Raw genomic sequence first — 13,096 nt, 5'->3', positions numbered from 1 at the left:
TATGGCACGTGTGGTCAAAGAAAGTCAGCCAGCGTGGGAGCTAAAGTTAGTGAACGGATTCGCACTTGTGGCTTCAAACGACTTTGTAGCTTCGCAAACTGCCCATACTCAAACAGATGTTGCGGTATAAATGCAAAGATTCGCAATGATTATGTATGTGGTCAGAGATTTATTGCCTTCGTGCGTTTACGAAAAGGAAAATGATTGCTCAAACATTAAGCAAGATGAAGCGTAATAAATTGCGGGACGAAACACCGTCTGAAGCATGAAGCACGCAGATTAGACAAATCCGATTCCCTTACACATCATTCCCATGGTATCCCCAAAGTTCCGCCTAGTAATTGTGGCGGGAAACTCTACGAATAAGCGGATACCACACGCGCACAGACATACTCGAGCGCTTTTATTGCGCTCGCCCTCAGTTCAACATGATGCGAAGAGACGCTGCATTAGCCCCGTAAACCGAGTCCTCTGGCTGGTCTCGATCTACTGTGACTCTGTATCAGGCATTTGGGTTCATTTTGTTTGGTGTCGTGCTCCTGCAGACACGCACCAACCCGACGGGCGCATAATAAGCGCGTAGACGTGCCCGTGCACATTTACGATTTTAATCACACGACGGGAGGAATCATCGACTGAGTCCGCGGCAGAGCCTGAGCGAGACTGAGTGTCACCGAGGTCACGAGCTGCTCTAGCGGCGCAATTGAACTCAGCCGCGTCGCGCTCACCCTCGGCGCTGATTAAAGGATTAAAATTAAGTTCTGCAGGGTCACAACCACGATATGATTGTGAGGCCCGCCGTGATGGGGGACTACGGATTAACTTTGACAACCCGGGGTTCTTTAACGTGCACACAGTGCACGGCACATGGGTGTTCTTGAAATTCGCCCCCACCGGTATGCGGTCGCCGTGGCCGGGATTTGATTCCGCGCCCTCGGGCTTAGCAGCGAAACGCCGAAGCCACTACACAACCACGGCGGGCCACCGTAGTAGTGATTCAGTGGCCCATCCCATCGTGTGAAACCGGCTTTGATGGCGAAAACCGCCCTCGCGAACTATTTACGCGTCTACGCGTATTCCGAAGGTGCCTCGCGGAAGGACACTTAAGCGTGCAGACCAGCGTCAATGGAACACCGCGGCTCCGGAAACATTGCGAGCTTTAGCTTGTCCGTAAAGCTCTCACCGTTTACGGACTACCGGGTTACCGGTGCCGTGCGTGTCAGTAACAAAATTGGTATTATTTATTTATTTATTTACCGGTGTATTGAGGTCTTGAACAAGACCAAGCAGGTAGAATTCTTTACAGACAATATTAGTTTTTCACTGTCCAAACATATCAACAACAAGATTACACCCGTATAAAACAAGAATGCATGAACACATTACAATAACAAGGTAGAAACATCATGATAACAAGGTAGAACAGACCCGACAACATATTTAAAGGGCGGACGCAGCCTGTTTGATACCTATTTGGACCTATTTGATAAAGAAGCACTGGCAGGCAAGGCATTCCACTCCTGGATTGAGCGTGGAATAAACTAATAGTTAAAAAAATGTTTGTGTGAGACGAATAGGGAAGTGGTGACAATGACAGCGACGAGATGCGCGCGCTGTAAACGGCTGAAAATACTTTCGCGTGTCAAGGCGCAATGACCCGTCACATAGGTTGAACAGGAATTTTAATCTTCCCATTTTTCTTCAATCCTGCTGTGTGGGAGTGTTGTTCATGCGTATAAATGTAGATGGCGAATCAGCTGCACCATTTCCAATTTATGTTTATTGTAAAAGGGATTCCATGCAATGCCTCCATATTCTAATTTTGGTAAAACGAAAGTATTGAAAGCCAGAAGCTTAAGCTCAGGTGGCGCCAATTTCAACTTGCGTCTAAAGAAACTAAGCTTGCAGGTTGCACACGCGCAAACGACATGCCTAGACCATGAAAGCGTATTGCTTATATGGTAACTCCCAAAATATTTGTAGTCGCTGACTGCTCTTATCGTCTATAGTGTAGGTGAAGTGGACAGGATATTTTTTATTGGTTGGGCGTAGCAGCACAGTTTTCTCTGAATTAACTTCGTGGCCATTCTGAACACCATTCGTTAATACCTGCAAGACTGTTACTTAAGCTGGATTGATCTTCGTGGCACACCACCCTGCAAAATATCGCGCAGTCATCCGCGAGTAACCTCATGTGAACACTGGGATCTATAACCGAAGTAATGTCATTTAGATACATTAAAAACAGAATGGGGCCGTGTACGCTGCCCTGGGGTGCGCCTTACCTATTACTTAAGGTAAGAATGTAGAGCAGAAGCCATTGACATCTACGGAATTGAGTTCTATTGGTCAGATATGATTCTATCCAGTTAACTATCGAATGTGGAAGATCGAACGTGTTAAGTTTTCTGACGAGTTTTCCGCGCGGTATACATGGTCGAACGCCTTATTAAAATCAAGCAATAATGGCTTAACCTGTCCTGAAGAATCCAAAACCAGCGCCAATTCCGGAATAATGGTCACAAGCTGCGTATTATTTGACAAGCCCTTCCGGAAACCATACCCGCCGTGGTTGCTCAGTGGCTATGGTGTTAGGCTGCCGAGCACAAGGTCGCGGGATCGAATCCCGGCCATGGCGGCCGCATTTCGATGCTGGTGAAATGCGAAAACACCCGTGTACTTAGATTTAGGTGCACGTTAAAGAACACCAGGTGGTCGAAATTTCCGGAGCCCTCCGCTACGGCGTGCCTCATAATCAGAAAGTGGTTTTGGCACGTAAAACCCCATAATTTAATTTTTTTCCCGGAAACCATGCTGGAATTCGAAAATGAAATTGCTAGTTTTAAGAAATTTGTTAATAAAGTATGCGATAACGTGTTCTAGTATTTTGCAGCAAGTGGAAGTTAGGGAAATGGGCCGGTAGTTTTCTGCATGCAGGCGATCGCCTTTCTTGTGAATGGCGATCACCCGCGCCACGCGCCAATGATCGGGTAACATAGCAGAGGTTAAAGATAGACTAAAGGTGGTCGCCAAGATGTGAGAGACCGGTTCATCATGTCGGCGCAGGAAAGCATTAGGAATACTTTCCGGACACCCAGATGATTTTTCTTTAATGCTTAGCACCAAAGACATAACGGCTTCGTATCTCGTGACGCTTTGCCCCACTATGATGCGTTTGAATTTTTTTTGTTTCTCGTCACGCGAGTGTTCTTATCGAAGGAAAATGATAAAGTATACCAAATTTTTGCAGCCGCAGTTAAGTAGAACATGATAGGACACTGCAGTGTTGACTTTTGTGTGCTATCTGGTTGAACTCTGCGTCAGAGGGTGTCGCCTCCAGCGTTGTGACTGCTATACACGTCTCCGGTAACGCTTTATTCCGTAAACAGTGATACGTTTACGTGCGAGCCAAACCTCTTCCCTTGTCTGGAGTCATGCAACGCAGAAGCTCAGTGGTACCTTGAAATGCTGGAAAGCTCTTGCCTACACAATGGTAACTAACCCCAGCATCGCACACGTTTCCTTTTCTTTCTTTTCTTTTTCGATTACGAAGCGCCGATGTGACAGCACCTGTGAACAGTGGCCGCAGGATCTAAGCAAGACCTGCATCTCGAGTGGCACCCGCCGATATAATCGCATTCCAGCTCCGAGAACCGCACCATAACGTCTGAGGCTGTAGACTGAAAGAGTTCTTCCCCAGCACAGTTTCAGAACGCACGATAAGAAGTTCACGCATGTGGTACAACTTCTGAGAGCGTTTTTCAGAGGCGTCTGTAAGTGAGCCGTCCAGAGATGTCTTAGATAAACTTTCCACTTGCGAAGAGAGGTCGTTTTACCATTTAATACTTTCATCTTTTACGGTTTATAAGGTTATTTTTTTTTCTCTGTTTTCGCTGTATGAGATAGGAAAATGGAGTAACCAAGGTACTCTACCTCAATATTTCCACAACAGCCGATTTAACAGAACAGAACAGAGGCAGTCGCGAAAACCATTCCGTGAGATTTGGGCAAAGTGTTTTCGCGGTCACCGTCCTATACGAGAACGAAGAGAATTTCCGCGTCAGTTGTCTATCGTAGTTGCGCGCAAGTATTACGCATGAAGTTCCGTAGCTTGCCCACCAGCCACCGCGAAGCGTTAAATACAACTGCTCGCTTCGTACTTATTTAAAATAATCAAGCTCATTGGCAGCACCCCACCCACCCCACCGTAAATTGGGACTGAAACATATACGGATTAGGGAGCCTTATATATTATTGTGTCGTTTATAGGTTTGTCGGAAAATGTGGGTTGCTGTTTTGTTTTGTTTAAGGTGGGACAATTTCGTTAAAATATCTCACGACACATATAGCTTGAGTCGGCTTGTTCAGTTCGATGAATTACAGAGGTGTGCATTACCTGAGCAAGAAAATGCAGGGGCCTGGCGTAAAATGAAAATACGCTGTGATATTAACTGTGTTTTTGCGGACGTTAAAGAAGCGTGCGAATACACTCAAAATTGGCGCGTGACTGGCCGTTCGAGGCACTTTGAGGAGCCAACACGATCGGCATGCATCCTGATTGGAACGCAGTATTCTAAACCTGATCGATAAAACGCGAACCACGGGGACTGCAGTGCACCTACAGCATTAAAAAAATTATTTAAAAAGACAGCCGCCATTCTCAAGACTTTATCCAGGGAGAAAGAATACGGGGACGTCTGTTTGTTCTTTAATTTATTATTCGAGTAGAGGTGCTATTTAGACAGTTTCCTAAAGAAGTCGGTTTTCCTCTGTTGTGATCGGGTACTGCATAAACGATAAGAGTTGAATAAAGCTTCCTACCGTCCCGCTTATCAATACAGATGAGGCAGTCATGACAATTCATCCACGCATGTTTGGCATGTAATGAGTTTTATCTATCCAGCAGACAAAAAAAAAAAACAATAGAGTGCTAGCTTTCGGAGAGAAGGCAAAATAAAAAAAAACAAAGTAACAAAAAAGCCTGTCATGCCTTATCACAGCGACTCGACTTATTTGTATAATGTCGACTGCGCACACTCTTGTGCATGAACTAAAATATGAACGAGCTTACAGTGGGGCCACGTGGATTTAGCTGCCCTGAGCGGCTCAATATTTTTCACTTGCCTGCAGTCTCGGGCAAGGTCATTCGAACCATAAATCATATTTTCTGGCTAAAAGAAGTCGAAAGAAAGACGGCTCCCCCAACGACTCCAAACTTTATGCTTTCATCCATATTAACTCTCTCGTATCCATCACTCAGCGATGTTTTTTTTTTCCCCAGTATCCTACACAAAGCAGCGCGCCACGTAACGGCGGAAAGTGCGTTTGTTTTTCTTGCTGGCTTTTTTGACATTAAGGCCCCCACTTCTGCCCCGTGTGCTTGCTCGGAAATCAGGGAGAGCCTTTGGCGCGTCAGGATTCTTGTCATTAGCCAAGTGGAGGGCGCACGAGAAGGATCCTCATGCCCGGGTTATGTCAACGTAAGGATTACCCTGTCAACGAGAGCACAGGTCCTCCGTTTATTAATCTGCGGATTAATATGCACGCCCTCGTACTGAATCAGGCCGGAGAAAGAGGCGTGGAGTGCGTTTTTTTTAATTCTATTTCGTGCGTTTTCATTGAAGACGGAACGACGCCTCCCTGACATGACAGAGGCGCCTAATTGGACGCGAGCGCCTTCGAAAGGAAGAAAAGCACTCACTTGTGTTTAATAACGATCGCCTGGCGGTGGCTGCGCGGGCTGTGCACGTCTCCGTGTAACTTGAAACGGGTTCAATTTGCAAACTCAATTCAAACTGATTCTCATTCCATAAAGCAGGAGAGCTTGCACCAGCTGCTTGAGGGCCCCTTGCTAGGCTCTGGCTGTTTGTTCAAATAAAAGGCATTCATGCATTTAACAAACAATGCCCAAGAATAACAAGGCGAGTCAGCCTTAAGCATAGTGATGTGTAAACATTTCTCATGGAAGAGTCGAAGATAAACCACAGTGACTGTGCCAAATATTTTCTGTGTAAACAAATAAAACAGTGGAATGAAAAGAAAGACGTAAATGAAGACGAATATGTATGTAAGAAAATATTCCGCAGAGATGAAATAGACACATACACAAAGTGTCAAAGGAATTCGCACAAATGTGAAACATACGGGCGGGAATCGTGAAATGCTCAAGAAGGAATTCATTTCAAAATCAGTTGTTAGTATTGTTATGAGTATTGTGATCTTTCCCTTGTGGAATGAAAAAAAAATGTACGTGGTGCTTTTACTTCAAGCGGGGGGCACTTATCGCAAAACATTATACAATTTGGCCCAGGTGTTCTCCGAAAATATTTCTCACTTAGCATGAATTAAACTTTCCATATATGAGTTGAAATCTGTGGTGATGGGGTTCGCGAAGAATGAAAAGTGGAAACATGCAATGAGCGGTTGTTCCGAATCCTTTGAGTGCTTCTCCTTTTCACGAATTTGTTATAAGAGCCAAATTGCAGCATGCGCGAAATATTCTTTTCGAGGGTTGAGGAGGGACGACACGAAATTCAGGCACAATTACATCACCTCGCTCAATTTCGCCAACATTGCTGCAAGTTTTGTGCCCCGATATATTATTTAGCGATCTGTTCGCATAGTTCTGAAATGTGTGATTTTTAGCCTGGAGAAGCATGGAAGTAAAAAAAAAAATTGGCCGAGACACTTGTGGGAACGAAAGTATTCCGTTTTGTAGAAACCTCGGAACGTCATGAACGCGCTCACTTTATATGCTTGTGACGTGGCGCCACCTCCTGCCCATTGGCTGCGCCGTCGCGTATGCTCAATGACGCACGCACTAGGCCACACATTTAGTGAGCGAAAACCGCGGAGCTGCCGCGGCGTCAGGAAAGCGCGCTCGTCTCACACCCCGGAAGCCCGGGTTCGATTTCCACCCAGACCGAAATGTGCCGAACTTTCTTTTCAAAGCCATTAATTTACTTCGTTTACAGGAACCTCCCCGAAAAATTTCACGTCGATCCGAGCACTTCTTTACTCGCTGCGCTGTCGGCTATTTTGGTGCCATCTTTCGCTCACGCCAACTACGACGACGTTTTGCTCGATAATGCCTTCGCATTAATAAAGAAAGAAAATTCACAGCGGTTCGTAGCCAAAATAAAACAAAAAACTTGAAATTTGAAGCCGACGTGTAATACACTACGCACCCAGGATTTCGAGCTATTAATAGCAAGCTACGTGAAAAAAAAAACATTGTTCGCTTAACTAGGAGAAGATCACACATTATTCTTTCATAGAGAGTGAGGAAATGCAGCAAATCTATAATCAAGAGAGATTAGCAGCATAAAAGTTTTTTTTTTTTTTTCAGAAACTGGAGGGGGGTGGGGGACTCATTAACGTTGCGCAAATTACTGCTCTTTCTACTAATGAAGAAGCGCAGCAAGCGAGAAAGCAAACTTTGTGAATGGGGATTTCTGGTCTTTGCGTGCATCGCGCACAATCTGCGCACGCTAAAGTATACGGTTTCGACATCTGCCAAGTTGACGCTGTCGGTCACGGGATAGCTTGCTGCGATTTTAGTTTTGTAGCAGTTGCGAAACCAAGCGCCCCAGAAAGTTTATTGCCTTGGGTTATTGAAGCTTTGGGTTCTTCAATAGCCTGAAGTTGTTATGCTTAGCGTGCGCATGTGTTGTTGTAGCCGCTCATCTGCTAAGATTACTCCAACTTGCTTAACAACCCAAATTACTGCGTAGATTTCAGAACCATTGCCGAGAGGGGAAGAAAGTGAAAAAAAAAAGGAAAAGCAGTTTTGGATCATAGGGGCAGAAAGAGAGAGAAAAACAGAACTTCGGGCGAGAGAATCGTTCTTCGCAGTTCTGATCTGCGAAAAGTTTTTTTTTCATTTACTTTTAAACGTTAAGTTATTCCAGAATATAGAGAAATAAATGTTTATCATTGCGCCTTAGAAAAAAAAAGTAATTTTCAATAACGCTGTCGTAAAACTGGCTGTTGAGGCCTCAAAAACATTGTCACCGTGTTGAGAAGCCTAGGCCAGTATAATGTAACGAGTCCTTTCGTTCGGTTCTGTGCATTTCTTATCCGCACAGCTCACGATAGACTTAGGATGGTGACAATGTCCATGGAGAGTGCCGCTCGGACCACTGACGAAGCGCGTGAAGGGATACGATTACAATAGTTACATTATGCTGGCGCACCAGTTTTTCTATGATATCCGTTCTAACGATACTGGGAGTGGGCTACAGCCGTGTCTGTCCTCTCTTTTCATCAGCGTGTTTGTGCAAGTTCCCATTCTGTTTTGTTATAAATAAGTTGCTTTGGAGAGACTGAAGGAGAGAAAACGCACCGGACATTCCATTTTCGCTTGTTACACAGCAAACGAACAAACATATAAATTATTGTTAAGGATTGTTAGGCGACAAAAAGAAATGACCACGATGACAATCGCATATGAAGACAAGGGTGCCACGAGGGAAATTTCTTCAGCCTACATCTAATTTTTGCCCATGTCTCTACACAAACGAGTACTTGCGTTTATGCGTACTTGCGTGCCCATTTGTGAGTGCGCGGCTGTGCGCAGAAGCATTTGTATGCCGGAGCGCTTGACGCAGGGTTGGTGGGCGACTTCCTGTCCTGGCCGGCCTTTGGTCCCCTGAGTCGCATGGCGCCGCTGGTGTTCCTCCTCCACCCGCTGGTGCAGAACATCTTCACAGCCTACGTCCGAGAGAGGGTGCAGGCAGACCAGCTGATGGCGGTGAGTGAGAAAGCTCAAGCACTAGTGACTGCGATTCGTGAGTGAAGTCTGTCACAGGCAGAAGTGACCAGTGGCCAGGCTCATAAGGCTTTTAGTGCGTATAATTTGGCCGGTCACCTTCATTATAACTCTCACCATTGGCATTGAGCATGTTCTTACGAATATCTCTGCCTTACGAAATGCTCCCTGAATTAGGCTTCATGCAGATACGCGCTTCCGATTTCGCGCTTCGATCTCCCGATTAGCGAGGCAGTCGCGCAACATTTAGCTCTGTTTACAACGAGCCGCACGAGACAGATTGTCCGCGCCAGCCAGTACAACATGAAATTAATACACGAATACAACTGCGCTCACATTTCGCATTAGGGAGTACCCTAATTGTAGGTGAATTTTTCTTGAATCGCCATGCTGTCCTTCTGAAATCCTCGTACGGGCATAATTTCTGGCTTCGTGTTGCTCTTGGCTGAATGGACAGTTTTTGCAGTTTCTTTCTGTTTGGTTTTGTTTTTATTGGGGGTGGGGGACTGCTCACAAGTGTACTCGTAGTCTTTGTTACGATTAAAATTTCAGTTGTTACAGGCAGCACTGGTGTGGCATATTTTTCTTCCACACATTCGCCTCTTCTTGCGCAACCCTACTATGCATTCTGTGGTTTACAGAGCTTGAGCTGTTTATTTTTTAAACTTAAGGTGCGAGTCGGGGCACTCTTCGTCACCGGCCGGCTTCGCTGCCGGCCTGCTCTATTCTGGCACGTGAAAGTGGTCATTCGATCCCGCGCAGCTGTTCCTGTTCTGCGGCCTGATCGTGCTCGGTTACCTGGGCGCGGTGATCTGCAGCGTGCTGGCCGACGCCCCGCTGCACTCCCTCGAGCAGCTGATGTGCGAGCGCCTGGGCCTGAACGGCGTCGGCCGCGAGGGCTGCCCGCGCCGCTTCCTCGAGGTGGCCAAGCCGGTGCTCAAGGCACTGCCGCTTCCCAGCTGCACCAAGATCACCATCCTCGGCGAGAAGGCTCAACCCGCGGCGGCCGCGAGCACCGACGCGAACCGCCTGCCGCCCGAGTGTCGCCTCTAGGACGCGAAGGACTCTTCTGCACGGGGCAAAGCACGGGTAGCGGCGGCAAGGCCACGCTGTCCAGCTGTGACATTCGTGCTCTGCGCTTTCCAAGAGATCTATACGCGTTCGTGTGCTGCGCTATAGAAGGTGACCGCGGGCGCCCCGCGATCGGAGGCGGGCCCAAAACGAGAGGAGGAGAAAACGCCTCGTCCCCTTCTCCCCACCCACCACTTTTGTTTCTTGCACTCATACAGGGGTTGGAGGAGGCCTGAATGTTCGCGCGTTTCACTCGCTCCCGCGTCACCAGCCACGTTTGTCCATAGGCGGCAGGACGCGCTTTCACGGGGCCCTTGATTCGTCAGGTTCAACTAACTGCAACTGTCAATGGGCCTCTCTTCATTTTTCGTTCCACAAGCAGCTAGCCCGCGCGCATCGCAGGTGGCTATAGTTACGCATTGTTCTGCCTTGTGCACTCGGCTGCTGCGAAGTCATTTATGTATTCGCATCGTGGGTTCAGGTACGCCTCTGTGACGGTGTGGAAGTGCTGTCTCAGTTGGCTGTATGGAAGCACGCAAAAGAAAAATTCATTATTCATTTGTGACGGTCGCGCGCAGCATTGCTGTGGGATGCCCCTTCATTGTGAATATTTGACGTCCTTGGGTAGCACTTGAGACTATTTCTCTACAATTGTCTCGCCGGCGGATCCATTGACCTTCGCAAATCGTGTAGCACCACACATAGTGGTCCTTTCCGACGAAACATGTCTCTGGAAACAGTGTGCGCTCCCACACAAAATTTGAGCACCAAAACTAAATTATAATGACACAGATCAAGAACCGCAATCAGGAAATTGCTTGCTTATGGTATCATTGGTAGATTGCTTGAACGTTCAGCCCTGCCTAGGCTTGCGTGGTGTGTACAGTTAACGACACAAGCCTACAAAGGGCAGCAGGAGCCCAGAAGTGCTAGAAAACCACGTGTTTCAAGCCGTGTCGCCGAGTAAGCGACTTGCTTCTTGAGTTTCTAAGGTAGAGTTCAGGTATTTGCATCACTAAAAAGTACAGATACAAGAAACTTCCACGCTTAATTAGCAATGTTTCACATCGGAGGTGTCAGAAATACAAGCTTAGGGTAGCTTGAATAGCTGAATGTGTCATGGTCACATTTCGGCGCGTACATAAGATGGTCCTTGTGTGTTGCGCCTGATGATGGCACTTATCTTCCTTGCAGCAACCTTAACGAGGTAATAAATTCAAAAGAGTTATTTCTCAACGCTGGCAAGCCAATGGAAGGTGACGCGTTTCTAATCTTTAGGAAACCAATTTTTGATGCCAACATTCTCTCTTTTTTTCGTGGAAATCTCTCAAGTTTTAAGGGGGGAAGCATTTTCAATCCTGGTTTCACGCTATTAAAGAACCCTGATCCTGGCGTTTGTCGCGAGCTTCAGATATCAGCACATTCTACTTCTTGACACTGTTGGTACAGCGTAACAGTGGGGATTTTCAGTGCTGAAAAGCGAAAGGTTTGGATATTAGGTATATCAATTCTTGCATGAGCACTACGAAGAGTACAATAAATGCGGGACACTTACGTTTATGAATAACAAGTCTGGCATATTTCTTTCTGCTAATGCCGAGTGAAATCAGGTCCTCGATCGCTGAGTGCACAAATAATCCCTAATGGTCCCGCCTATGGGAAAGCCGTTTCCTGTTTTCAGCACAATTAAGGCTTTGTTTGAAGCACAGTAGGGCGTACGCGGGGGCGAGGATGTTCGCATGACTGCTTGGAGCGTACTCCGCGAAGTCCCAATTTCTTTGAGTATCTTACGCACAAAGCTTGCATGACATGGGGCACTGCTTGGTATCTTCGTCGAGGATTGAAGACAGTGGATACCGCCGGTTAAGCCGCGTCACAAGCATCACGTAAGGCGCGATTTATTCAGTATTCCCACGCACACAGAGAGTTACAAGAGTTTAACGAATCCGATTCCAGTTTGTTCCTAATGTTCCTATTCTGTTTGTTTGCACTTCCCCTGGTGTACGCAGTGGGTGAAGCGAAACAGTCGTCGCTGTGTCATACAGAGATTATGAAGCAATGTTGGTTACGTTTATAAATATTTTCACGTAGGAGATATTTTCTGTCGTTCTTCCGACCGTAAGCCGATCGCACGGTGAGAAAGACGTTGTTACGTTGGTGGAGCCAGATAGTTTATATTTTGTTGATGGGGATTGAATAGTCTTAGTTTTACACAAAGCGTATAGGCCAAAGTTTCTGCGCAAGTATCGAGCGAGAATACCCTGCGATGAGGAGAACGTATCGACGGAAAGCATTTGCATAGTGCCATTGGCAGCCAGTGAGCTTAAGGCAGTTGTATGCTACCAAGTATTCGTGGAAGGGCTTGTTGTCACAAGTGCTTCTTATACCTGTTGTCTGATAACTTCCTTGTTAGCGTTTATTGTCTCTTTGGTCTTTGTTTCCAACCCAAGAGCTGTCGCTCAGGTCGACTCGTTCCAAAGCGCGACAAACCTTGTAAATAAAGACGCGCGCGTCACATGGAATGGTCACGCTTTATTTCTCTTCTCATTCCCTTCCAGACTGTACATACCGACAGTGTACCCACAAACTTATGGAATAAAACTAAATACCCTGTTTTATTTTCGGTCTCTTATTGTCCAGTCCATTACAAACTATTTCAGACAGCATACTCAAAAAAGCAACATGCTCTTTTGCTGGCCTGTGTTCACATCGTGCGATTGCTTCCTAGTTAGCCGGAGTACGGGTGCCAGCCACTGATGGCAGCGATCCATTTCATAACTAAATAATTGCTGCAGCAATTATTTAGCTTCGAATTATTAAGTCGAAAGCCCTCGACGGCTCATGAGACGAAAAATCCGATGTCCGGCGTTATGGTACCAAAATTCATGGCACCAAAATTCATAGGGAGTCGAACCCGCTACTTGTGGTGTTAAGGCGAATTTAATTTAGACCATCGACCTTTGGTGGGAGTGGAGTGCACGACATTGGTGTTAATTAGGGCGCATTAGGTCATCGATTTCTTCATAAGAAAGCGTGAAGCCGAGGCGAAGAAGCAGCGTCAGCACGACCTGTGGGGTTAGTTAAGGCACTTGAACCCGCGATCTTTGGTGGGAGTCGAACCCACTTGTAGATATGGGTGAATCGGCCATATCTCCAGGTTGGATTCCAATTGCCATCGCGAGCGTCGAGACTCTAACCCACAACCTTTTGTGTTAATTAAGGTGAGGTTTATTAAGGCACGGTTAAGTAAGATAA

General features: G+C 46.5%; 1 protein-coding gene across 1 annotated transcript in view; it reads left to right on the top strand.

The window, feature by feature from the left end:
• The window catches only part of LOC142575808 (nose resistant to fluoxetine protein 6-like), a 339,710-nt gene extending 327,264 nt beyond the window's left edge, over positions 1–12,446 (top strand). The window contains exons 14-15 of the mRNA XM_075685475.1: positions 8,610–8,752; positions 9,533–12,446. Of these exons, the coding sequence (XP_075541590.1) occupies positions 8,610–8,752; positions 9,533–9,823 (434 nt within the window). The 3' untranslated portion in view covers positions 9,824–12,446. The remainder of the gene's footprint in view (positions 1–8,609; positions 8,753–9,532) is intronic.
• Positions 12,447–13,096: the final 650 nt, after the last annotated feature.

The sequence above is a fragment of the Dermacentor variabilis genome, chromosome 1, assembly GCF_050947875.1.
Source record: "Dermacentor variabilis isolate Ectoservices chromosome 1, ASM5094787v1, whole genome shotgun sequence".
Lineage (NCBI taxonomy): Eukaryota > Metazoa > Arthropoda > Arachnida > Ixodida > Ixodidae > Dermacentor > Dermacentor variabilis.
This window is presented reverse-complemented; position numbering and strand designations above follow the sequence as displayed.